This window comes from Camarhynchus parvulus, chromosome 2, assembly GCF_901933205.1.
Source record: "Camarhynchus parvulus chromosome 2, STF_HiC, whole genome shotgun sequence".
NCBI classification, from domain to species: domain Eukaryota; kingdom Metazoa; phylum Chordata; class Aves; order Passeriformes; family Thraupidae; genus Camarhynchus; species Camarhynchus parvulus.
This window is the reverse complement of record NC_044572.1, coordinates 62,143,860-62,168,711: the sequence shown is the minus strand read 5'-3', so window position 1 is coordinate 62,168,711 and position 24,852 is coordinate 62,143,860. Positions and strand designations below refer to the sequence as shown.

At 37.9% G+C, this 24,852-nt stretch overlaps 1 protein-coding gene across 2 annotated transcripts in view; it reads right to left on the bottom strand.

Annotated features, from left to right (window-relative positions):
* KIF13A (kinesin family member 13A) overlaps positions 1-24,852 on the bottom strand; it is a 104,785-nt gene that overhangs the window by 44,658 nt on the left and 35,275 nt on the right. For both annotated transcript variants that reach the window (XM_030944143.1, XM_030944144.1), the window contains exons 3-9: positions 19,625-19,637; positions 13,519-13,579; positions 6,101-6,193; positions 5,424-5,604; positions 4,321-4,408; positions 2,915-3,049; positions 2,287-2,399 (exon numbers count right to left, since the gene is read on the bottom strand). In XM_030944143.1, coding sequence (XP_030800003.1) covers positions 2,287-2,399; positions 2,915-3,049; positions 4,321-4,408; positions 5,424-5,604; positions 6,101-6,193; positions 13,519-13,579; positions 19,625-19,637 — 684 coding nt within the window. The remainder of the gene's footprint in view (positions 1-2,286; positions 2,400-2,914; positions 3,050-4,320; positions 4,409-5,423; positions 5,605-6,100; positions 6,194-13,518; positions 13,580-19,624; positions 19,638-24,852) is intronic.

The following is a 24,852-nucleotide window of genomic DNA, read 5'->3' as shown; positions in this document are numbered from 1 at the left end:
CCCTCAAATCAGCTTGGAGCCAGACCTGTCCCAACCCATTCCTTGCCCCCGCCTATATCATCTTTTTGCATTCAAAAGTTAAAATGACAACAGCTATGATTCTACTCATCAGAGGTAAAACTGCAGACTGCTCACAGAAAGTATTTTTTTTTGTAGCCACTAATTGACAGATTGTTTATTCTGCTTCCTCCTACCACTGTGTTCAAGAAGTTCTTTGACTACACCACAAAGAGTTGTTAAACACCTCCTTTTCTGCACTGGATATGGGAACTAGCACATCCTGGGGAGGAACAAGCAAATCCAGCTTTCCTATGAGGTATGGCAAGTCTCCCAAAAACCTCCTTTACTAACTCTGCACCAGCTCTGAGAAAAAAAAAAAAGGCATCTCTATTACAACTTGAGGGAGATGTTGACACAAAATTACACAACTCTCAGTTGCTTCAGTAAGTGGGAGAGCAGCCCCTCTCTGCAGCATGCTGTCTTCAGGAAGAAAATAATGTTTTCAAAAGGAAAAGTTGTGGGACCATCTAGCCACAGCTCTAGCCAGTTTTCATCAGAAACAAACGGTACAGACACTGAGTAAACAGGCACATTATTTCCACATTCTTCTTCAAGGCAATAAACCATAAAACTAGCAGCAAGTTTACTTGCCAGCAGCTCCATTTTTTATCTCATTAAACATAACACATGTCACTGATATATGTTACTGGGTTTTTTATAAAAGAAATATAATAAGAAAAGGAGCTGACATAGTAAGGTATATGGTTTAAATATACTCTATCACTCCAGAAAAAAAATTTACCTTTCCCTAATGAGTAAGTTGCATCGTACCGTAAAGAAGACTGCACACAATGTCCTCCAAAAAACTAGTCTGACTAAATATGTACATCTATTTTTAGGCTTTAAAAAGTCAGACTTCATTAAAGCTCCAACAGCAAAACTCTAACGGAAGACAGCAAGCACTAAGAATTCTCTTTTGCCTATCAGTTCCAAAAGAGATTTCAAATAGAGAATGTAAAATAAATGGACTAAGTATTACAGATTTATATTATATAAGAATTTAATTGAATGAAAAATGTAGAGCCATCCAGTTTTCTTTTTAAAATACCTTTTACAGAAATGTTTGGTGCTTTTATCTGAAGTTCTGTATTGTCAGAGGTTCAGTATAGGCAAAAAACACCCTCTCCTATTGCATTGATACCATACAAGTTTAACACTGAATAAAGATCCTAAAAGGAAAAAAACAAATTGAAGTCTCTGTATCCATAGTTATATTTGCAATTTGTTAACTGCTGTTGGGAGAGGGGGCATTTAAATTCTTTCTCAAAAATTAGAAAGAAACATTTTATTTCACCTTTGTTTATGCAAAATACAAATACAGTTTCTAGTAAAATCGACCTGAATTTAACTAGGAGCCTGTGGGGTAAGGTTACAGTATCTGCCATTAGGCAAAGACATCATTTTGTTTCATAAGAACTATGCCAATGTGACTACCAAAATGATGCAGTAGACACAAAGCAGATTAGAAACTAAGCTAGAAAGAGGAAAAATGTCCAAGAGGTAAATTTGAATCATTGTAAGTATGCATGCTGCTCATACACACATTGTGCTGTCATTGTTAACATAAAATACAAAATGTTTTGTAACACTTTGAAACAAATTGAAAAAGCAGTAGCTTTTAATGTAACAGTTACACTCTTTTTTCCAAAAAATTTAGTACATTTAAGACAGCAGTAATATTGTGCTACATTCTTGCTTTTGGACAGTAACACAGTAATTATGGCTAAAAAAAGTGCTTTGAAACTTGTCATTGCTGGAGCACAAATGCCCAAGGCAATGCTAAACCAACACAGCTTCATTCTGATCTGATTTTCTCAAACTGTGCATTATGCCCTTACATAATTTAATTCATGTTGGAACAAAGCCATTCAACTCTGCAACTTTGCACTCTTCCTTAAGCAGATGATGAGGCAAACACATGAGCCTGGGGACAGGGTGTATAAATGAATCACAAAAGGTATATGCTTAATTAAAGAGCACTGCTGTCACTTTTTCCAGATAAAATTCATATAGCCTTCATCTGAGTCAAGTATGAATCAGGATCCCTATGCCAATGTCAGGAAACACATGCTGCTCAGCACAGAGCAGCTGAAAGAGACATATTGAACTGCTTCTGATGAAGCTCATTTGAGCTGACTTGTGACAAGCACACCAAGAGGAGGCCAGGGAAGCAACAGTGATTCCTTCAAGATCAGGGCTCACAGCCTGTGTATGCCAATGCCTTACTTGTTTATGTTGCTGCCTTCCTTCAGGCGCTCTCCTGCAGCTCCTGTTTTGGACACTCTTTCGCTCCCAGCCAAATCCACCAGGCTGACCTTGCTGACCTTCTCTCCAGAATTCTGCACAGATGGGACATGGGAGAACAACAGCTAAGAAACACTGGCATGAAGCACCAACATGCTTGCACTGGCACCATGAAACACTGTTCTTCATAATAATGTGGGTTAAAGTATCACATTTGAGACATGAGAGAAGAAGGAATTGTCAGAGATCTTACAGATCTTTGAAAGTCACCCATATATTTTCTAGTACAGGCCTGAAGCACCAAGGAACCAGAACCAGCCATGTGGTAATATCAATCACCTTATGGCAGAATAGGCCATTAAAACACATTAAATCCAGCAACAGTTAAGACCTAAGAAAGTTTCATGGTGTTAACATAATCTTAAAAAGTGATCCAACTGTTTGTTTTATGTGGTGTGCTTCCTCACTCTTCCAGGGCTCTCTCATTCTTGATTACTGGACTCCACGGTATCAAAAGTCAAAACACAGTTAAATAGATGATTTATGTGTATGAGAAAGGAAGAAGAAGAATCCACCTCAACTTCATAAATTAATCAACAGAAATACATACACCAGACTGCAGGTCATAGAGTGTCTGAGTCACTATAATATTGAACACGGCATGAGAGCGGCTGCTTTCTTCATTCATGTTGGTTGCAGCAACTGTCCGTGATTTGTTTCCCTCTGACATCAGTGACTCAATATCCTAGAGCAAAAAGAGTAAAAAGGGATGCTAGGATAAAAGCAAAGTATCATGCTTGCTAAACAAAATCCCCATCTAGATGGAAGGGTGTGTGGGAGAGAGGAAGAAAGGAAGGTAGAAGTAATGAGAAAATTCTTTGCACATTTTGAGATGCATTGCTACAGAGGCATATAAATCCGCTGAACAATGTTAAATCATATCTCTGTTTTAAGTGCTACACTTAAAGCCCAGCAACTACAGTCAATTCACCTTTTCCTTATCCCCTGCTGAACTATGTTGGTGACATCCACATATTGTTTAATGCCAGGAATCAGGCCAGCACAGATTCACTTACACAAGTGAACACAGGGCATCTCTTTACTGACCTGCACTAATGCTATCTTCACTTAATTGGCTCAAAACATTACCTCACTTCAACCTGTACCTTCCCACATGTGCAAGACAAAGATGACTATGCAGAGCCTGATATATGTGCTTACTGAGTCTTCTAGAACAGTTTCAGAAGTCATCAGCCAAAACCTAAGCACGAACAACACGTACTAGAATTTGCACAAAGGAGGTGTGCTTTCAAACTAAGCAATTCACCATAGAAGCTGCAGAAGCAGTTTTTATAACTGTATAATATGCACAGATGCTGCAGAAAAATGTTAAAAACCCCAAAACATAAAAAGAAGGACATAACACTACACAAATAATTAACATTTTCTTAAAAACACTTCCAAATCAAATTTCCAAATCGGTTTCCTCATAAAAAGAAATTCCTACACAACTCATAAAACTGCACTGCTTTAATTATTTCCATTGTGCCTACAGTGGTTCATTGGCTTCAACAATACTAATTTATTTGAATGTGTTTTGGTAAATCAAGCGGGCTTAGATGCTGTTATGATTTAAGTTATGAATTACCTATATAAAACCGAATGTGGTATTCAACAACAAAGTCAAATTCATGCTGAAAGACTAATATAATTATCTTAGAATCCTCATATTTCCTGTGTCAAGCAAATATTGTGTTCATGGCATATATTACATGCAGTGAAACTGCAAATTAATGAGATACCACTACTATATTTGTAACTAACATAAGGGCAAACCCAGTGCTTCCACATGAAATAAATATTCCTGAAGAATTAGAGACGATCTTTGCAATGGCCAGAGACCATAATCACTCAAGAACCAAAATATCTGGATAGACATTAGTTTACCTCTTCTGAGACTCCTACTGCTCGTGTACACAGGTGTTATTTATAAACTTGTCCCTGGTTTAGATTTACCTCAAAGTTTGTAACAGCCAGCTGAGACAGGCCATCGACATATGGACCCAGCACCTTGTGCTCTCGGACCTTGAGGGACTGTCGGCTCCTGTGGAATAAAGTACACCTCATGCACAATCTACTCATTAGCATGGATAGCCAACTATTACCCTAGTATGAAATAAGTACCTTTTATATAGCAGAAGTCAATTTATGTCTTTTTTAATTATAACAGGAAGAAGAAAGTATTTGAGAATTTGTAACTCAAACAATAAAGAGTCAAACCAATCTAAGCAGATTTGATCTATATACATAAATTATTTTTATTGCATCTTCCCACCCCAGTATTTGTGGCTGGAATAAAACCTGAAATGCCTTAATTGGCAGAAAGAATGCTGAGCTAAAAAAAAAGGAGACTAAAAACCCTCCCCGTAGCAATTTCCTAAAGCTTCCACTTCTTCTCACATTTTCTATACTTTATAGACGCATACCAAAGAGATCTGAAATCTATCTTGTTAACTAACTTGCATACAACACCTTCAGCAATTATGTTCAAGAATTGAAATATAAACCACGTATATCAATGCTCAGTTGAACAAGTGTTGTCAAACTACTTCCTGTACACACATCTCCAAGCCAGAGTGCCTAATCACTATTTCTGTGTAGACAAAATAGAAGAAAGAATTCCTGAGTAAATTCTAAGGTGTCACCTTTCCACATTCAAAAAAGTTCAATATCTAAACCACAAGGACCTAGCTGTAAATAAGCTTCAAATTTCTCCTAGCTGATGAAAATTCCTACACAAATACTGCCTGGATCATCTGGCAAAAATACCCCAGAACTTACTCATATGTGGTCTTGCTTTCTGGTGGTAAAGTACTTCATACAGCATTTGCTTGCATCAGTAGGATGGTATCCTAATGTTTAAATTAATCACACCAGTGATTAATTTAACACACATGAATATTCTCTTCTTTCTCGTGTTTGATTATCTAATCCTCTCTAAAGAAGTCATATAAACATACATTCTGAAAAAACCTTCTCAGGGACTTCCAAAACCAATTCCTCTTTTTAGAGTTTAGAGAAAAATACAGAAGGCTGTGGGGGAAAGTGAAGCTACTCACCCTTTTGGGTCAAGCAGATCTCTGACTTTCTCATTGTAGATTTCCATATAGGACACTTCTACTTTAAAAGTATGAGATTCATTTTCTTCTACAGAGATTCTCTGAAATAAAGCACAACAGAGCCGTGGGATCAGACCCAGCTGCTCTGCATTGCCCATCATGGAAAAGGATTTTCCTGAACCTAAAAGAAAAAAAGGAGAAGAAAATGCTTTAGAATATAATTTCTTAATTATTCATTCATTCAAGCACATTTTAATTCTCTTTTCATTTCTCCAGGAGCATGTATCAGAACAACATGACATGCTATTCCAGACAGCTAATTCTTTGGACAAGGTAGAGGTAAACAAAAACAGAAATTATCCTGAAAGTTTCTTTCAGTAGGGACATTACTTAGGGCCCCTTGGAGCACACTTAAACACTAGAAACTCACTAAGTCTCCAGTAGGAGACTACTCACTACTCCTTTCAGGCTTTGAAAGAGGCTCCACCAGGTAGCAACCAGGATCGTACTGACAGAGCTGCTTTTAGGAATTCACTTATCACTGCTTATAATAGACATATATGAAATATCATGATATTTCAAAGTGCAATTTTTAAATGTTATCTACCTTAATATTTATGTTTTGTTGTTCTCACTTCCCAAGTGCCTAAAGTGTTTTCTCCCTTTACGGCACTCACCTGTCTGTCCATAGGCAAAAATACAAGCGTTATATCCCTGAAAGGCCTTTTCCAGAATTCCTTCTCCAAGGCACTTGAACACCACTTCTTGACCTAGAAAATAATTTGGTTTATTTTAAATTGTATAACATGCTAGAATTGACCGAAAACAAGAATAAAAAAGGTTTGCACATTATTTTTTATGATTAAGAGCACTGATGGAAACACATTATTCATGCACAACTGAGTGGTAAGATCAAAATTGTTGCTGCCCATGTTTAAATATATTGCTGATTATCTGTAAAGTGAGCAGTTTTTCAAAAGGTTTCATAGAAATTGAATACTTAAAAAATAACACAGACGTCAAATTTTTTTATTATTTCAGTGTAGTTTCTGCAATTAATACGTATTGTTTAATCACAGAGTCCTGTAACAAAAAGAGTCGAAAGAAAGAGTCCTGTAACAAAATTTCAACGAAACCCATTGGTGAACCAGGACATCAGGAGCACACAGGAACAAGTAGCTGTGCTCTTGGGAACTTGCCTCAAGTTTCACCACAAGCCATTACAATTCCCCCTGTAGCAAGGTGATGTTGGAACAAGATAAAAGCATTCCAACGACATTCAGGAAAAAAATGTGTATTAGGAGGCTGTGAGACCTCAAGAGAGTCGTTTGAGGACATACTCTGCCAAATCCATAATTTGAAACATCAGCTGCAGAATTTGATAGCTCGAAAATTGGCTCCCTGAGCCAGGCAGATTTTAGACTTCAATCTTTCAGATGTAGAAGATGAAAATAGTCATATTGTTTGTTTGTTTTATTAATAGGAAAGTCCAGAATTTGTACGCCACAAAGAGGGTTAATGTGTTGTCTGCTTTGAGTTTTGATCAGACAATTACACCAGCTGTGTGTACACCCAAAACAAGGAGAGCTGAGCTAAGGACAGTATTTGTTGCCCTTCAGGTGTATGAAACTTAGATTCACTGCGTGACTTTCTGAACACCTGTGATCAGCTGCCTCTCTCATCTTGGTATGGGAACTTCAGCAATTATCAGTTGGGAGAAATTATTTCTTACTGTGGATGCAGTAGTGACTTCTGTACTCTCAAAATGGCATATACTAGCATAAATCTTGCTACATAATTACTTATGAGAACATCCACATTCCATAGCCCAGAGAATTCCAGCAGAACCACCTCTGGAATGACTGCAGAATGTTTTAGAAGCATATAAATAGGACAAGAAAGTACATCACTTTCATTTTCCTTTCATTATAACCTAATTTTTTTTCTCCTATAAAGAAAAAACTAGTGTAGTGATGCACTATGAAATGGTCTTTGTGTCTCTTTCTAGCTGAATTTCTAAAATTCCAAAGTGTCACTGGACTTGCATTAACACAGTTCAGAAATGTTGAATATAGGAACTAAAATCAGAGGAAAGTCCCCTGTATTCTGGAGTGACTCCATTTCCTTCACCATGCACATTCAGTGCTAGTTGACTCCTTCAACTAGGGGTCATTTGGTCATTCTATAATATCTATGCTGAGAGAGCTCTGCTCAACAGCCTGGAAACAGAGAATGTTCAACTACTGATGAATGAAATATATCAGCAGAAGATTTTAATAAAATGTAGAATAAACAAAAATTTACTTTCTAACCAACTCCTGAGGGAGCCACTTGTCTTGCTGAGCAAGAACACAATATCAAGCAAAGACTGACGCTGAATATAAATATTAAAAGAAAATCAAGTATATATATATTACACAGTGATTGTGAGTGGAAGACAAAACCATTTGTCAGAAGGAGAAAAAACTTTTATCACCCACTTCTGACAAGCAATAAACCAGTAACCTCCTCCATGTTTCCTAAGGAAAAAAAAGCAAATACCAAAGTGTTTTAAAACTGTGCCTGGTCATAATGACCATAGGATGACCTACAGATTCCTGTACTGATAAATATCAGGGAAGGAATCCACTTGAAATTTCACTGGCAAAACTGGGTTTATTTTTCAGGAGATACTTAATTTTCAAACTGTCATCACAAACAGAAAATCAATGAGACTGATATATAACTCTAAAATGGTATTTTTATTACATATTTGAAGAGCTCAGCAATACCAACACAGACAAATGGGTCATTAAAAAGTGTTGTTTATAGTAACCAGTCAAATGATCATGGGATAAAATAAGATTTGGTCTTAAGTGCACTCACAGAAAAGAGCACAAAATGCTGAACTTCAAATACAGATATTTTATTAACTTGCAAATGCAGGGCACTGAGAGTAGCAGTATATCATGCATGATATTTTGCTATTTTTTATTAAGAAAAATGCTTCCCCCTTGAATTTTATTAGTGGGTCTGCAAACTGCTTACAAACTCTGTATCATACAAAATGATGTCCATATGTGTTTACAGTCAAAAGAAATAATACAGATCCAGTGTCAACACTGCTGCATTTCTGTTTTGCTAAGTAACTCAATACTGCCTGCAACTCATACTTTTTCTTATTTATGTGACTTTTCTTCCACAGATGCCTAGCATTTAAAGAGGTAAGCAGGGGTTTTAACTTATCACCTAATTTTCAGCAAATGGGAGAAATTACAAAAAAAAATTACCTAAAGGGAGAATTTCCCCTACAGTCTTTAAGAAGGGAATTCCCAATCTTCCAGCTGACTAAGACAATTTAGCATCTTAGAGGCAACTAAAGGCCAGAGACATCCATCCCCTCTCCCAGCTTTTGCTCAGAGCAGGGGCAAGCTTGGGACAGCATGCCCAAGGCTGCCAGGGAGCCCAGGGTAAGCAAATGAGCTGCCAGCTCTCGCACACCAGGAACTCCACTCTGCCCATCCTTTTGAGGAAAGGGAAGCAAAGTCTGGTGAATTTTTCTTGCAGACCAGGAACAGCTTCAATGTTAAGTCAAAACTACAAATAGACAAGACACTTGTGTCTGCTCAAAATCCAGAAGTCATTGTCTCTTGTGAGGGTAGAAGGGTAGAGTTCTTTAAGCCAATTGTAGGGTTTGCTTCCTTTTAAAAAGGAAAGTGCTGCATTCAGCATACATATTTCCTATAAAATTACAGTTTAGCTCCAAGTCAGGTGTCTATGGCCTTTCAGGAGCCTGTAGAAACACAGAGCTGAGATTTCAGGCCAGCCATGATGGAGGTTAGGGAGTTCATGAAAAACCCACAGGCAAGTCAATACAGTGTGGGGTCCTAGGAATGGACCTGCCTAAGTGCTGCAGTAGTTATTTTATGCCATCTCCTGAATCCTTCCCAAACAGAAGGGTTTCTTTTTTTCCTTTTAAAAATCCACTTCATTGCAGACTTCAATAGGCTCTTACTGTTGTCCAGGCTTGTAAAAAGAATCCTTTGTTCTCATCTCTGAGAATTTCTCAATATCCTCCTCTTCACCAAAATGCTGAGCAGTTATTTGTATCTGTGAGCTTTCCAAGGCAAGCAGGTGTGTCCTTTATCCACGAACTGACTCCTGACCCGTTCAAGTCATGAACAAATGGCAACAAGCTATTTTGCTCACTCTCAAGACATCTCTACTGCAGCCTACAGACAAAGCTCATCCCTCTTCCAGATCAAGGCAAACTCATTCTGTCCTACAACCAAATTCCCCTCTTCCTCAAAAACTACTTCACTGACTTCTTTTTCACCCCTTCCCAATGAGAGATCCATATTTTCAGCAAACACCTAACTGTGGCTTTCAGAAAAAAAAATAATCACAAAAAAAGGTGCAGGAGCTAGCATGTGATGATCAGCACAAACCATTCCTTGCTTGGAATGACACAGACACAAACTGTTCAGAAATGCACAGCATCAATATTCACTGTAAAAACCAACCAATCAAAGACAAATTCAAAAAACCCCACACTGAAACAGTATAGGCTTAGATGAGATATATGGAAAAACTTCTTTACTGTGAACGTGACGAGGCACTGCCACAGGTGGCCCAGAGAAGCTGTGGAGGTCCCATCCCTGGAAGTGTTCCAGGACAGCTTGGATGGGGGATCTCTCTAACACAATATATCAAGTTGCTAAAGAGCCCCCTTATCTTGGGGAGCAGAGGTGAGAGCACCAGTTCCACAAAGGCTTGTAAAGGGTTTACTTCTTTTCTGTACTCCAGACTCCCTGCTGTCTTTATGAGAGCCAGTCCTGCAAGGACAGCTGCAAAGATGCCCTCTACAAGTTTTTCATCACCTGAAGGTTACCTTCGCTATTTCTGTTGGTGATATCACCGGATCATTTAGAATTTAAGACTGCAGTTTCCATTTCAACAGGAAAAAATTTTGCTAAAAAAGCAATTCTTCTGCCAACAGCAACAATACTCATGTTTTCAAGGGCTGGAAAGATAAGGTAGGTACTTCCCAAACATGAGTACAGAGAAAATTAGTACAAAAAAAATAAGCCTTATGTTCAGCCAGATAAGTTGAAGATCTCTCATAAAAGAAAGATGACTAGTACCATTTTAGGGTCAGCCCTACACCCCCAGAGCCTGGGAATTGTTTTCAATTACCCATACAATTAAGTTTATCCAAACAGAATCTCGCTCTTGAGTGAACAATATTAGTAAGTGCTGATAGCAGCGCAGATTGATCAATAAAGTGAGAAATAAAGTCAGTCTGATCATGTGTAATAGTTTTAAAGATCCTGTAACAAATGTGCCAGGAATGGACAAACACTGGGTTTGTGGGCATTAAAAAATAACAGCAAGGAAGAGTTATCCATGTAAGTTGTCTGTGGTGCACACCATTCATTCTGTGTGCTCTCATGACCCACCTGTCAGTCAGATAAATCCTTATTACACTGTGATATACACAACTATATATCCATTGAACATAATGCAAGATTTGGTTTTGCCCAGAGAGCAATGACTGATAGGGTGGCCTAGTACTTGTTAAACCTTTCACTGTATCATCTTCCACTGTATTTCTGTGATACAGGTAAAAGGGTTTTTCAAAGAACTAAATTTGTTGCACATGCCTTTTCTAAGAATTTTACTTCAGCCTAAAGCTCATACACAACTTACATTTTTAAGCAGTCTGGACTTATTTTTCAAGCTTTATATGTTTCCTTTTAATTGTGCAACTCATCCCTGCTCCTGGCAATGACATTAAATTTACACATCCACAGAGAGCTACTTTGGGCAGGGAGTGTTGAATGCATCAAGCTCCCAGATCAGCATTCCTTCTGTAGTCCAGCATCCAAGAGATACCAGTTTAGCTCCAAAAGTCAGGTGGTCAGATGGCTTTTAGGACTCTAAGATTGCATCAAAGACTGTTACAGCATTAACAGTCTCTGGATGCAAGACAAGATGGTTATTTACAAGGTGCCTAGGACAACGGAGGTTTGTTCTATGAGCCAAAGTAGTTATCAGAAATCCCAACCAAACCCAGTTACTGTAATTTTTTTTTTGTTAATACATATGCACATTGAGGCCAAGCTGTGAAAACAGACTTAAGAAGCCTTAATATTAGCAATATATAAATCCGAAATATTGCTATATCAGCATTTGGTTCTTGGACCTAAACCAAGAAATGCTGCTGTTGCATAGGATAGCATCAGCTCACGTCCAAGCAGGTGAACAACCCAGTAACTTACACCTGAAACACTTTGGGCTTGGTTTTTAATTACTTTAGTTTTGATATTGTATCAAATTCATTATGTTCAAGAACCTAAGGCCTGGCAGTCATAAGATAGCTTCAAGACCATACAACAAACACAATAACAACAAAACAGTGAAACCATTGTTTTTTGTATGCAAGTCTTTAAGCCCACATTCTTAGCATATTTCTGAAAAGAAAAAGAAAAAAAACCACACCAAAGCCTCCCACATAGCCTTCCACCACGAAAAAAACTCCAACAAAACACCCCCCCACTTCCCCCTAGCCAGACAAGGAGAAAAACCAAAGTCAGAAACCAGTTTTGGTTTTCTTTTTTTTCCCAGGCAGGAATATTGACTGGAATAGGCAAAAAAACCACCTCATAACTTACTAGCCAGTAAGAAAGTGGAAGAGATGCAAGGCACCATTTTCTAGAAACCAGTCCAACAAGAGCTTAATCTACATACAGATAATAAAACTTCATTTCTTAGATAAGACAAATCCACTTACAACTTCTGAAACACACTGAAGACATCTAGCTTTCACTCAAATGGAAAACAAACAGATCTAGAACCCCACTGAATTCACCTGGAGATGGGCTAAACCAAGACAGAAACAAGACCAACTGGTTAGGAGTGTTTCTTGGGTCTATCCCATCTCTGCTGTGGGTTAGTGCCACTGTGTACCCAACAGGTGTAGCTCCTACATGCACATGGGGCCAAGGTATGGGCACACACCATCACCTCCTTCCTTTTAAAGGAAACAGGGGTGTGCAGGCACATAAGGAGGCGCTGTGGGCTCCAAAGGCTCTCTCAGCCTGAGAGATACAAATACTACAAATACTGTCCAGTGCACCTGTTCAATGCAAACACAGCTCTTGAAGGCTGAAAAAGTGAAAAAGATTTTTTCCTGAAGAAGCCTCTTTTTGTTCAGGCAATTAAGAAATGTAGTGCAGTTCTTAAGATTTGAGATTTCATACCAGAGCCTACAATAGTCAGAAATATATTTTTAACACATGTATATAGCAGTTCCTTTATGAGATAACTGATCTTAAACTTTGAGGAAATGAATCCTACCAGCTTTCAAGATTTCTTATGGGCCAAAAAAATTTATAATATGAATATCTAAACTGAATGCTTGGGGTTTTTGCCTCTCCATGGCCACAGCCTTGAAATCCCAGTGTTCAGAGCTTTCTCTACCAAAACAAGTCCTCTTATAAAATATGAATATACTAATAGACAAATCCAGTTATGAGAAAACTGCTAGGATTACAATCTTACGTGGATTAGCCAGCTTTTGGGAGGCAGGAGTCACAAAGCTGATCACTCAAAACACATTAGGGATCTGAACAGTCAGACTATGAATCACTTGAAAGACCTGAGATAACCACACTGTCTGAGGAGAACATGCTTTATTCGCCCCTCTCAGGCACAGAGATGCAGAGCACTGAAAACATGCACATTCATCACTAGCATCAGTCAGAAGTAATTGCTGATGCAGAAATGAAACTGTGACAGAAACGACAAAAAGCACTTCCAGATGATAAAAAAAAACCAGTTATAGCTTAAATGTAAAAACATCTCTCCTGAACAGTGTCCCAGGCACCTTAAAACTTGCATTCCTTCTCAGTTGAGGAGCTAGTACCAGATGACTCAATCCCTGTAAAAATAGTAAGTCTGCCCCTGTGAAGAAGTCACTTGAGCATCACAGTGCAAAATGCACACACAAAAAAGAAACAACAAACAACCCCAAACCAACTTCACAAAACAAAGGCCCAAACTCCCATACGTTCTCAAATTATTTACACTGTCCACTGTATAGAAAATAGTTTACCTGCATATTTTGTGGTGTTTGATTCATCCATGGACCAGAAGCAGTGATCAAAGGCAAACACCTGTAGAAGAACATAAAAAGACAAATTAGGAGCCCTGGTTATAAGACTTTTCATTTAAAGCATTACATATCCATGACAGTGTAATTGCAGTTGGGCTCTACTATTTCTGCAGATCCTAAATCAGAACTGTAATAAGGCATAATTGGCAGAAATAATTTTGTGTAATCAAATACTTTTGTGTAATCATGAGAGAAACAAAGCTCAATACTTCTATCTGTATGATACACTATACAGATTACTCCTTACTCCATTCCCTAATACAGATTACAAAACACAGACAAAAACTAATATTTAACTCCACTCTTCTCCAAGCACCAACAATGACAAATGTTTCTGCTAGCAGTAACAGAACAGCAACACAAGCACTCAATACACAGAATTTGGTGAGATGACTATTTAGCAGACATCAGCACAATATACACAATTTTTACCACGGGATGCGCTTTTGATACTCAGAAGAGCATTACTACTCACACGCCTTAAGGAGCAAATAAATAGTATTAGATTATCCATCTAAACAAAGAGGACAGTACTGCATCTCAGTAGAGGAAGCTCAGAAACTACAAATAGAAGATGTAGCTCTATTAGAGAAACAAGCTATCAGAGCCTGCTCTAATGAAAAGGCTTAATATCACTTCAGTCAAGAGATGCAGCGAGAAACTGAATGAGATTCAATACTGTGCTCAGAGGGCTTGCAAACCTGGAACAGTGTCCTGTAAAACCACTTAACATGCTGGGATTTGATCCAAGTTTATTTTCCTGCACATTCCAGAACATCATGTAAGACATTTAACTTTTTTTTCACAGGTTTAGGTTGCTACAAACCCACCTTAAGCTGCAGTGTATTTTCCACATGTTGCCATGATAAACTGACTGTGGATGAGTTAACAATATAGATTCTAGTTTTGTTATTGAGTTTTTTTGGGGGGAAGCACAAGAGGTGGGGAAAATCTTGAACCACCTTTTAAATAAAACTTTGCTGGGGTCAAGATTGTCTTTGCCTGGTCATCCAACAGGTGATCTCTTTTGTGGGACAAACCATGCATGTAGAGCAAGAGCCACAGGCTCTGTCAGCTGAAATACGCAAATTCCCTAGAGACAAATCCTGAGGGGAGGACAAAGATGGATCATTTTCATTTGGCTTTTGGGGATCAAGAACATCTTGAAGTCCCAGCTATTCAGAATTACTACACAATATAATCTACAGATATGCTGCAATCTAACCCTTCCCAAAACATCTACTGCTGCAAATATTACAGAAGGTAACACCAGGTTAGCACAACAACCTCACCTCCTTCCCTTTCCTCCAGCTTAAAGCAAAACACATCAAATGGCCTGAGAGAAGACTCAATACTGAGACAACCCTTAGTCTGTAAGAGTGAAGAGTTCTGGAATTCCCTTCTGAAGAAAAAACAAACAAACCCATAATAATCATCTAACAGGGAGGCCTGAGTCACTGCAGCCCAAATAGAATCAGACATCATCATGAATCAGGATGATCCCTGATGTGACTGAGTCAAAAACGTCATTTGGCCACTGAGCTGCAAGTAAAATGCAGCAGTTACTCCACCTTGTCTTCAGATATAAGTTTGGGGCATTTTAAATTACCTTTTGTGCATTTGATCATCAAATCTAGGCAAAAAACTATGTCATCAGTAAGAACACAAATCCTTTTCCTAACTTCTACAGTCCAAGAACTACTGTTCCTCTTCTCATATTCAAATTCCATGGAAATTTTCAGCACAGGACTTGCTAACAATATCTGGTCTCTCCAGTGACCAAATAGCAAGCAATTAAATTACAAAAAAAACCCCAGACCCTACTGCAAGGACTCAAAACTGACCATCCTTCCCTCCTTAAAACTGAGTGTTATCTGCAGTGGATCACACAGACCAGTTAAAAAGGCTATACATGCTTATGTGTAATGACTTAAATGTCAATACAGCACTACTATAGGCCAATTTAATCTATTGTCCTACACATTTTCCCCTTGGTTAACACGGAAAATGATGACAGGATCATTCAATGATTTCTAATTTAAACACTGGTCTTGCAAAGAGACTCTTAAAACTAAAATATGGGCTTGCCGCCAAGTGTTTCTTCTAGAAAAGCAGATTTTATTGGGATGTTTTTAAAATGGTAAAAATTGGTCAGACTGGTTTTCAAAAGGTCAAAAAATGATTATGCAATAAGAAGAGAAAAAATCTGCCTTCAGATAAAACAAATGTAAATATAGCATTTTAGTTTGTTTCCATAATAAACATAAAAAAGCTGGGGCATGGATTTGGTCTATTTATAAATTCTGTTTGGGAAAATTGCCAAATCCTTCTAACAGAAGTAACAAGATTACTAAAAAAAAAAAAAGTGTCAGGCAAAAAGGCAGAAACTGCTGGAGCATGCACTATCTGCAAAACATGCAGAGCAGCTGCAGCTAAAGTCCCCTCTCCATTAAAACAGGCAGGAGAACACTTAACCATTACTTCGATTAGTGATGACAAAACAGCAACCTTGAACATTCCCAGCAACCATACCTTAAGGATTCACCCAACCAAAACAATTTTATGGACAACTGAGACCTTTGGGAAAACAGATTGCAAACACAGGAATTAACAGAGTAAAAATAAGGCACACAGGAGCAAAACACATGGTCCCAATCAGCTCTTCAACACATACGTGAGGAGGGCATTTTATGGGAAATATCTGTAGGACAGCATTCTACCAAAAGAGTAACCCTTGTACAGAAAAGATGATAAAAAAAGGTAGCTATTTTATATTTTTCTGATGCCCAGTGCAGGAATGCAAGGACAAGCAATCCCAAGTTGAGCATGGAAGCATACTTAGGGTCAAGACATAGAATATATGCCATGAAGAAACAACTAAATATTCTAATTATCATCTAATGTGCTCCCTTCTTTCTCTTCACTGATTATTCTTCCTTAAAATGGAAGTGGTGGGTATTACTGTTTTTTCTGATAGAAGTGTGCAGAATAATTCTTTTTCTCTTAATAATTTTTTTCTCCCCAGAATCCATTTTCCTGAAAAGGGTATTAACCCACCTGTAAATACAATATCAAAGCCATGAGAAGTTCTGTTAATGTTCAAGTCTCAGACTCAATAGCCAATATTCAAACTGGGCATTATCAGGCACTGAAAAAGCCTTTTTAGCAAAAATCTTTACCAACTTGTACCAGAAGTGTATCTACCAGCTATATCAAAACTATTAAAATGTATTTGAACAATGATATCTGTGACACAAACAGAACTTTTTATACTTCAAGCACCTTATATGAATTAGCTTTTAACTACATTTTGGGAGGTGTTTAATAGTATTCTTTATTTTCATTAATAGTGTTCTGGGCTTTTAAACAACAGAGGGAATTAACAAACAAGCCTTTAAAACTTTCTTATTTTCTGCAAGATTCTGTATCTTATACTTCATCCTAGCAACTAAAACAGAAAGTTAGGTAAAAGGAGGCTGCCAGAAACCTGTCACACTAGGGTAGCAGGTTACAAAGCAAAGATTTTGAATGAAGGGATAACTGGGTACATTCAGCACAATCATATAAAAATGGAAATTTATGAGAAAAAGCTAGCTGGGAAGTGCTGGATCCTGGTACTACTGTATCCAGAGTCATTGTAATGCGCACATTAGCCTAATAAAGTAAGTTATGTAGGTCATTTCTAGGTTATAGAGAACTATACTTGGAGTGTTAGCAACTCTTAGAAATCGTACAAAATATTTGTTCTGGTTACCAAAACATTTAAGAAAAACAAAAGATATGGGGCTTTGATTGCTTCAGCAAACATCTGAAGCAGTTTAAGAGAAGAGCTGATGGTTATTTTGCTAAGGAGACAACTAGAAGTTATGGTCTCTTCAACAAGGCAAACTGGGATGCAGGTCCATGCATCCATCACACGTGTCAGTGAAAAATCTAGAGTTTTGTCTCAAATTCACCTGTACCTGTGACTTTAAAATGAAATTGCAGATTTTAATTAGACTTTAAACTAGAGGAGCCATTGCAACCAACTGCTGCTGCAGTTAGGTATCACAGAATCTAAAAAGAGAGCCAAATAGGTGCTCACATTTTAAAAAGCCAAACCAACATTTTGCACAATGTGTTTTCATTAAGGTTCCTAATCAATGCCTTGCAGAAATAATAATTTTAAGGGTTTATGCATGTAAGTATACTTATAAAAACTAGTTATAGGTATTGAGCACCATACCCAATATTAACTGCCTGCCTGTTTAAGCCAAATTACATAATTGTTTTCAAAAGGAGTTTAATTTCACATTCATTATTCTTATAAAGTCTAATCCTCAGTATAGGCCAGGCAGAGTCTGGGGCTTCCAGCATTTAGGAATGCATTACCCAGATTGAACATAATCCCTAAAACATTGTCTGTGCAGCTATAAAATGTTCCAAATGTATGACCAATGCTTAATGGCCATTACTATCTGACCAAGAGCTGGCCAATTAATCACATTTTGCTTTCATTGAGAAGAGTCAGTCTGACAGGTTGGGTGCTGGCTGGTTCCTAAAAAAGAAAGGAAGGGAGAACAGAAGAAGGGAAGTTTTAATTTCATTTCAGGGCAGCTGTTCCTACAGCCCTCTTACAGCTGCTGATGGAGATAAGTAATACAGGAGATACACAAGGAAATGGCAGACAGAGTCTACACCAGTCAACTTAATATCCATGGAAGCAATTAAAGAACTGAAAAAAAAAGTTGCTCACTATGACAAACATAAGACCTGTGACAGGGCTGGAGAATTGTGGAGAGAAAATCTGAAGGGACCCTGGTACACAGATCACAGATCTCAGCTCAGAACAACTGTTTTACCTTTGCCACAAAATTACACTTAAATGGAATGCTTGCAGAAATAGCAAAAGATAAAGCAAAATAGCATCCCAATATCCTTATATAAATTTTTCTATCACAGCTTCTGATACCTGAGCTAACAAGTGGATTTGGGAAAACAATTTATCCATGGCTGATGATAAAGTAGCCCATTAAAGGTAAAGAGACTTCCATTATTTACAAAATTTTATTTTAAAAACTTATGATTTTAAAATCAACTATGAGCAGTACCCCAAAAACTGTATAAATCAAGAAATCTCATACCACATCTTTATAAACTTAGCAATGCCAGTTTTCCCCAGATGGTACTAACCTTCTTCTGTCTCAATCTGGTAAATATTTCACATAATATCACAAATTTCAGCACTATGGCTTAAGGATATTAATGACCATCCAACTATACCTAACAATAATGTGACATTTACGCACAAGCCTGCAGCTGTTCTGGTTTTGTCAAGGAAACACAAGGCCATACGTAAGTTTTTACATAATATCCACAATAACTTTATCTGCCTATAATGGAACACAAATGATGCGCTACAGAAAATGAAGGCTCTTCTAAAAACAATGGGTTTTGGTGGAATTACAACAACAGAAAGAAGGAGAGATTTCTTCCTGATCAAACTCTCTTTTATTATGCATATCAACTGATAGAAAAATTTTATTAAATTTCCCAACAGGTACATTTCTCCTGCCCTTCCCTGCACTACGAAGAACACAGACAATCTTTTTATGTGAATTCTGGTGCACTTTGACAACTTTTACACTAATTACTAATTCCTGACTATTGTCAAGTGCAAACAAAAATGGTTTCTCTATTACCAGATGTTTTTTGTTGCCTTTTAAAAATAGTATTTGAACTTTTAAACAGAACTGTTTGTAACGAAATGTTTTACACACACTATTTATTCAGTCTTCCAAATGTTTTTACGACTGCATTAAAACGTTGGCTTGTCCTGGTCACAGCTTTAACAAGCCATGTGCCTTGCCTGCATGTCAGTTGGATTAAAATATATTCTTCTGAAATTCTGAAGCTTTTAACTTGGAAGTTTGAAGAACAGATTTTTAAAATTTTTTCCTTTTTTGAAGCCACGTTGTTCACATACTACAGCCCAATATGCCCAATACTTCTGCAGTGCTCAATATTTTCATGCAGATACAAATGTAAAAAGAGACAAAATACTTACCTTTGGTGGTTTTCTAGATGATTGGCAATAAACCCAGCAGCAGTGATGAGAAGCATGAATACACCATTCACATAAAGAGAAGGGAACAAATAAAAAAAAAGAAACAAAGTCAGTGTATGTCATTACTATAATTTGAACTTTTTTTAAATCCACAATGTATTTAAGAGTAATAAGATCAGAAGATATTTAAATGAGATACCACATATTTTTAACCAGTAATTACTTAATTACTAATACTCTCCCACATTAAAAAGAAAGTACCAGATTCCTTATAGATATAAAAATCTAACAGAGCTGTGTTCCAGAAGAAAGACAAGTATCTGTTTTGTCATAAAATATGAAACACAGCCCATCTCTGGTGGCAAATAAACCGAGCCTGCAAACTGGCAGAGCAAGGTGCCAGGGTGAAGACCCACTGAGTTCAGCAGTGCTACACAAACATGACCATGGTAAGAGTCAAGCAAATGTTTCTTGCAGAGATTACAGAAGAGAAGCAAAAGAAACCTGTGTAGGCTGTGCTCTCCCCAGTCACATAAAGCCCACACAGTGCACAAGAAACCACTGCAAAAACACCATCACCATTCACACCCAGCTCCAACAAGTGCTATCAGAAATAACACAGGGATGACAAACCCACAGTCAAAAGACAACAGCTCAAAGTACTTCAAATTGTCCTTAAATTCTTTCATGCTTTTGCTGGCAGGTATAAGGCCACATTATAAATTCAATCAGCTTGGGTTTTTCTGGTGGGATTGGTTTCAAGTGAGATCACAGCCCTGTCTCCCTGTGCAGCCCTCTGCTTCCTGATGCAATAGAGGAGGTGAACACACAGTGCAGAGCTAGACTGATTTAGGCCATTCATCAAGACTACAACCTTACGTATATGTTTAAATTATATATGGAAATAAGAAATAGCCACTCGCTCTTCACATCAAGGGAAAAAAAAGCATGGATGAAGGAAAGGAAAGAAAAGAAAAGAAAATGTGGATGAAGAGGAAAAAAACACAATGAGAAAGGTCTATAGACAAACAACTCAAGCAGAGAATGCAGTAAGGTTTATAAGATAAGGACACAGATGAAAGGTATAGCAACAGACACACAACACAAAATTCAAATATATCACATACATATTTCTGCACCCTCAGTGCAGAAACACCTGGGACCAAGCCATGCCTTCATCCACCAGTCTGTACAACCCCAAGCTGGGAGGAGGGCAGGGAAGACACAAAGCACTTTGAGCAGTTTTCTTAGCAACCCACAATACGAGGCTCAGCAAAAAACTCTGAAGGGACGCAAATCCACAAACACCTCTTGCACAATCTTTTCTGCCTACTCTCAGCTTGTACCTCAGATGACACATCTACCTGAAACAGAAGTTACAGAGCTGGGACACGGGACTGGTGTAATGCAAACATCGTTTGCCTCCAGCCAAACCACTTGCTGCAGCTTTACCCTTTCATTAGTGGTGGCAACACAGCTCAGTCCACGGCTAGCTCATGTACAGGTGGCTCTCAGAACTTGTGCAGAATGCACTCTTATCTATCTGAAAAATACATTTAGCTCTACCCTGAATATTACCATTTTAGTCCATTTTCAGATGTGATGCAATTACAATGTTATCAGCTTGTCTAGATGTGGGATTCACATTCTCTGAACCTCAAAGAAGCAGTGAGAGGAGAAAAGAATTCTCAAAACAATTCTTATCTCATTTGCTGCACCTGTGTTGTGCCAAAGTGGAATGCATTGTGGAAGATTGTTTACCTGAAGGGAATTGGTAACTGAATTCTGGTGTGAGTGTTTTGATTCATTGGCCAATTGAATCCATATGTGTGTGTCGGGACTGTCAGGTGACAGTCACAAGATTCTGGGCAGTTGAGTGCTTTGTGTAGATTCAGTTTAGATGTAATGTAATAGAGAATAATATAGTATAATAATGTAATTAATTAGCCTTCTGATAAGATGGGAGTCCTCCTCATCATTCCTCCCAGATGTCAGGCAAAAAGATCACTGATACCTAGACAGAGTCCCAGCACCACCTCTAAACTTAAAAGAGAAGTTCCTATTGAAAGAAGTCATCCAAAGCTTTTTGGAAAGCTTTTAAATACACTCATACCTTGAAAAATAATTTAGGATTATATCAGCTTTACTAGAGAATTCCTGATAGACTGATGTACAGATTCAGCAGAAGTCCTAAACAGTTTATTTGGAAGTAAAATCCAACAGAAAGTTTACCAACTGCTTTTTCTTCCTGGGATCATTCTTGTAAGGCCAAATTAGAAAAGGTACAGAACATCACTGAAGCGAATAAATGGTTTGACACATGATTCTTAACATATTTACTTAAGCAGTGTAAGCCACTACCTTTTTGGAAGTCTCCTCTAGCTTTACTTTGATGCCTATTTCAAGATAAGTGTTAATAGTCACTTTTTCAACCCCTGGTGGATGGCAGAGCTTCCCAGTAGCATCATGGATCTCTGGGATTTTAAAGCACAAGGAGCTGCAGCTTCCTACCATATGTCACATCCAAATGCTCCAAACTCTTAATACCAACTTCAGCAACTCTCTGCATCACTAACAGTAATATGATCAAAGGCCTCTGGAATAAGTCAGCTATATTAACTCACAGGATAGATTTTTAAGCTATTTGGATATATCAGCTAATCAACTCAGTGTAACCATCGTTCTGGCAGTGATTCAGATGGAAACACTCCAAAATACTTCAATCAAAGGACTCAAACGAATAACTAAAGAACTGTTTACAGTTTACCAGAAATCACATCTGTGGCAGCTTAAAGATGTACTATAAAATCCTGCATTAGCCTAACCAATTTTTGACATATATTTTTGTTTGCTTTGCTGTCTTTCTTTTAAAAATATGTGCTTCCTTACTTCTTTCCATTTCCAGCATTTTTCAGCTTCATAGATAATTGAAGCTGTCTCAATTTTTACCAAACAGTGACCACACAAATGTGGTCATTCAGCGTCACAGCTGGGGCTGGAGAAGCAGAGACACACACAATACACATACAGACATCAGATCAGAGACACAGCAACTAAAATGTTTATTTCCAGGAATTTTTAATTCCATGTCTAGTCATCCATGGTGTCAATGACAAGATACACGTATGACTTTTGAGTGACAACAAAATCTCCTCTGAAACAGACAGTTAGCAAATATTTCAGGAAATCAAAGTTACCTAACCTTGCAATGAATCTGCATCACAGCAGATTTTGGTTCAACCTGATGGGCATCTTCAATCTATACACTCAGACAGAAGACTGACTTTTTTAACATACCTGGAATTCAAAACTCAAGCAAATACAACCAGAGTCTGAAAAATATTCTTACAGGTCAAAGGAAAAGTATGGAATTCATGACCACAAAGCCCACTGAACTTCTGGAATTCCTTCTGCCTTTGTCCTTATGTCTTCATGACTTTAGTAAAATATCACTAGAATGATTTTCTAACCTTACTGAGCAGTAAGTAGGTAGGTAGGTACCTACTCAGGCTTTTTGTTTCACAACAGTACTAAGCCTCTCCTGCCCTGCTTGGCTAACACACATCAAGATCTCAGAGGGCTTTGCTACCTCAAACTTTAAGCTAGATAAAGAAAGATTGGCACAAACCTTTCTGTAACCTATGTCAACTTTCTATTCTGTTATCTCTTGCTGAGACTAAACTCAATACTTCCCACATTCACTAAGAGAAGTGACTCACAAAATGCCAGTTCTCATGTTCTATGTCAGCACATGAATGAGAAGTCTTCCTGACTGCACTCACATTTTCTCTCTAGCACCTCAACCCATTGCCTGTGACAGCACATCACAAGAGGAGTGCATTTTGCTAGCAGCTTAACAGCAGCAAAGGTTCTTTCTTCATTTCTTTAACTATCCTCAATCTCTCTCATAGGAGTCTCCTTTTGTCATACAAAAAGTTGATACAAGATGACACTGCATATTCTGACTAGAAAAAACGAGTCCCATGCAACAGGAAGCAAGAGAAGACACTTGCACTATGAGCATCCAGAAGTCTGTGATACTGTCATCTTAAAGACTTAGTAACTTTCAAAAAAAGACTTTTTTGTCTCGGTGATTGTAGTCAGTATTCCCAGCCAAATGTTGCTTCCACCAGAAGGAAAGACATTTTATACATCAAAAAAAAAACCTTGAAAGAACTATTTTTTCTCTACATTTCATGTAATGAAGCTTCATCACCCCACCCACCCCCAACCCTCCATCAAGAAAGTCACCTTCAACAGGGACAAGGTACATTATAAAACGAACAGGTAGGTGTAAAACCAGCTACTCCACATTAAAGGACACAGAGGAACAAGGAGTCTCTGAAAAACAGGTCTTAGATTACTTGGAACATGCACACAGCCCAATTCATCTCCAATTCAACTGTTTTAAGCAGCCAAGTAGGTCACAATTGTACTATAATTATTTCTCATTTTGGAAAGTATTTGGGGTTTTTTTTCCTATACTTTCTCACATTAGTTAATCAAGATGAAGCAACCATAACCAGCTATTTTAAATAACCACACACAGTATCTATAAATGAATGAACCAGATGAGTTTGCAGCTCTTGTAAGCTGACTACACCGAAAGTCAACATCTAAGATGTTGTGTTTGAAAAAACTTTTTGCTCTCATCACATGTGAAACCACAGCAAATTCACGGTACTGACTGATTTCCCAAATATATAATTGTTTACATTTAGTGGTTACATAGTCATTGACATACTCTTCAGGGTCACTGGTCAAAAGAATTACTACGAGCATTTATTAACATATAAGAAGATGGAGAAAAGTCTTCAGGTCTTTTTTCAACTTTTGTCATATAAAATAGTCATTCCTCTGCAAGCACAAAGATGATCAAATTGCAAAGATCATCCTGAAAAAAATAATATTTCTTACATTTCACTGCTTCAGCATCTCTGGAGTCCAAAGACAGCCGTTCAAAACAAGTATTTTAGTATTTTGGAGTGGTTTTAAATTTGGTTTAGTTTTTTAAAATCAGGCTGCCTTACAGCTCAGGCTGAGCCTGTCACCAGCACTGTGTGCTTGCCTCACTCAATGGCAGAGTACAAGGGAGCAGACCCATGGAAGGATAGTTGTAAGGAGTGTGCCTTGCTGTCCAGGACAGAAGTAACTGCACTGTTTGTTTATCCATGCGCGTGCAGCTTCCAGAGTGGCAGCAGCAGGGACAGCAAGCACTCAGCACTAAC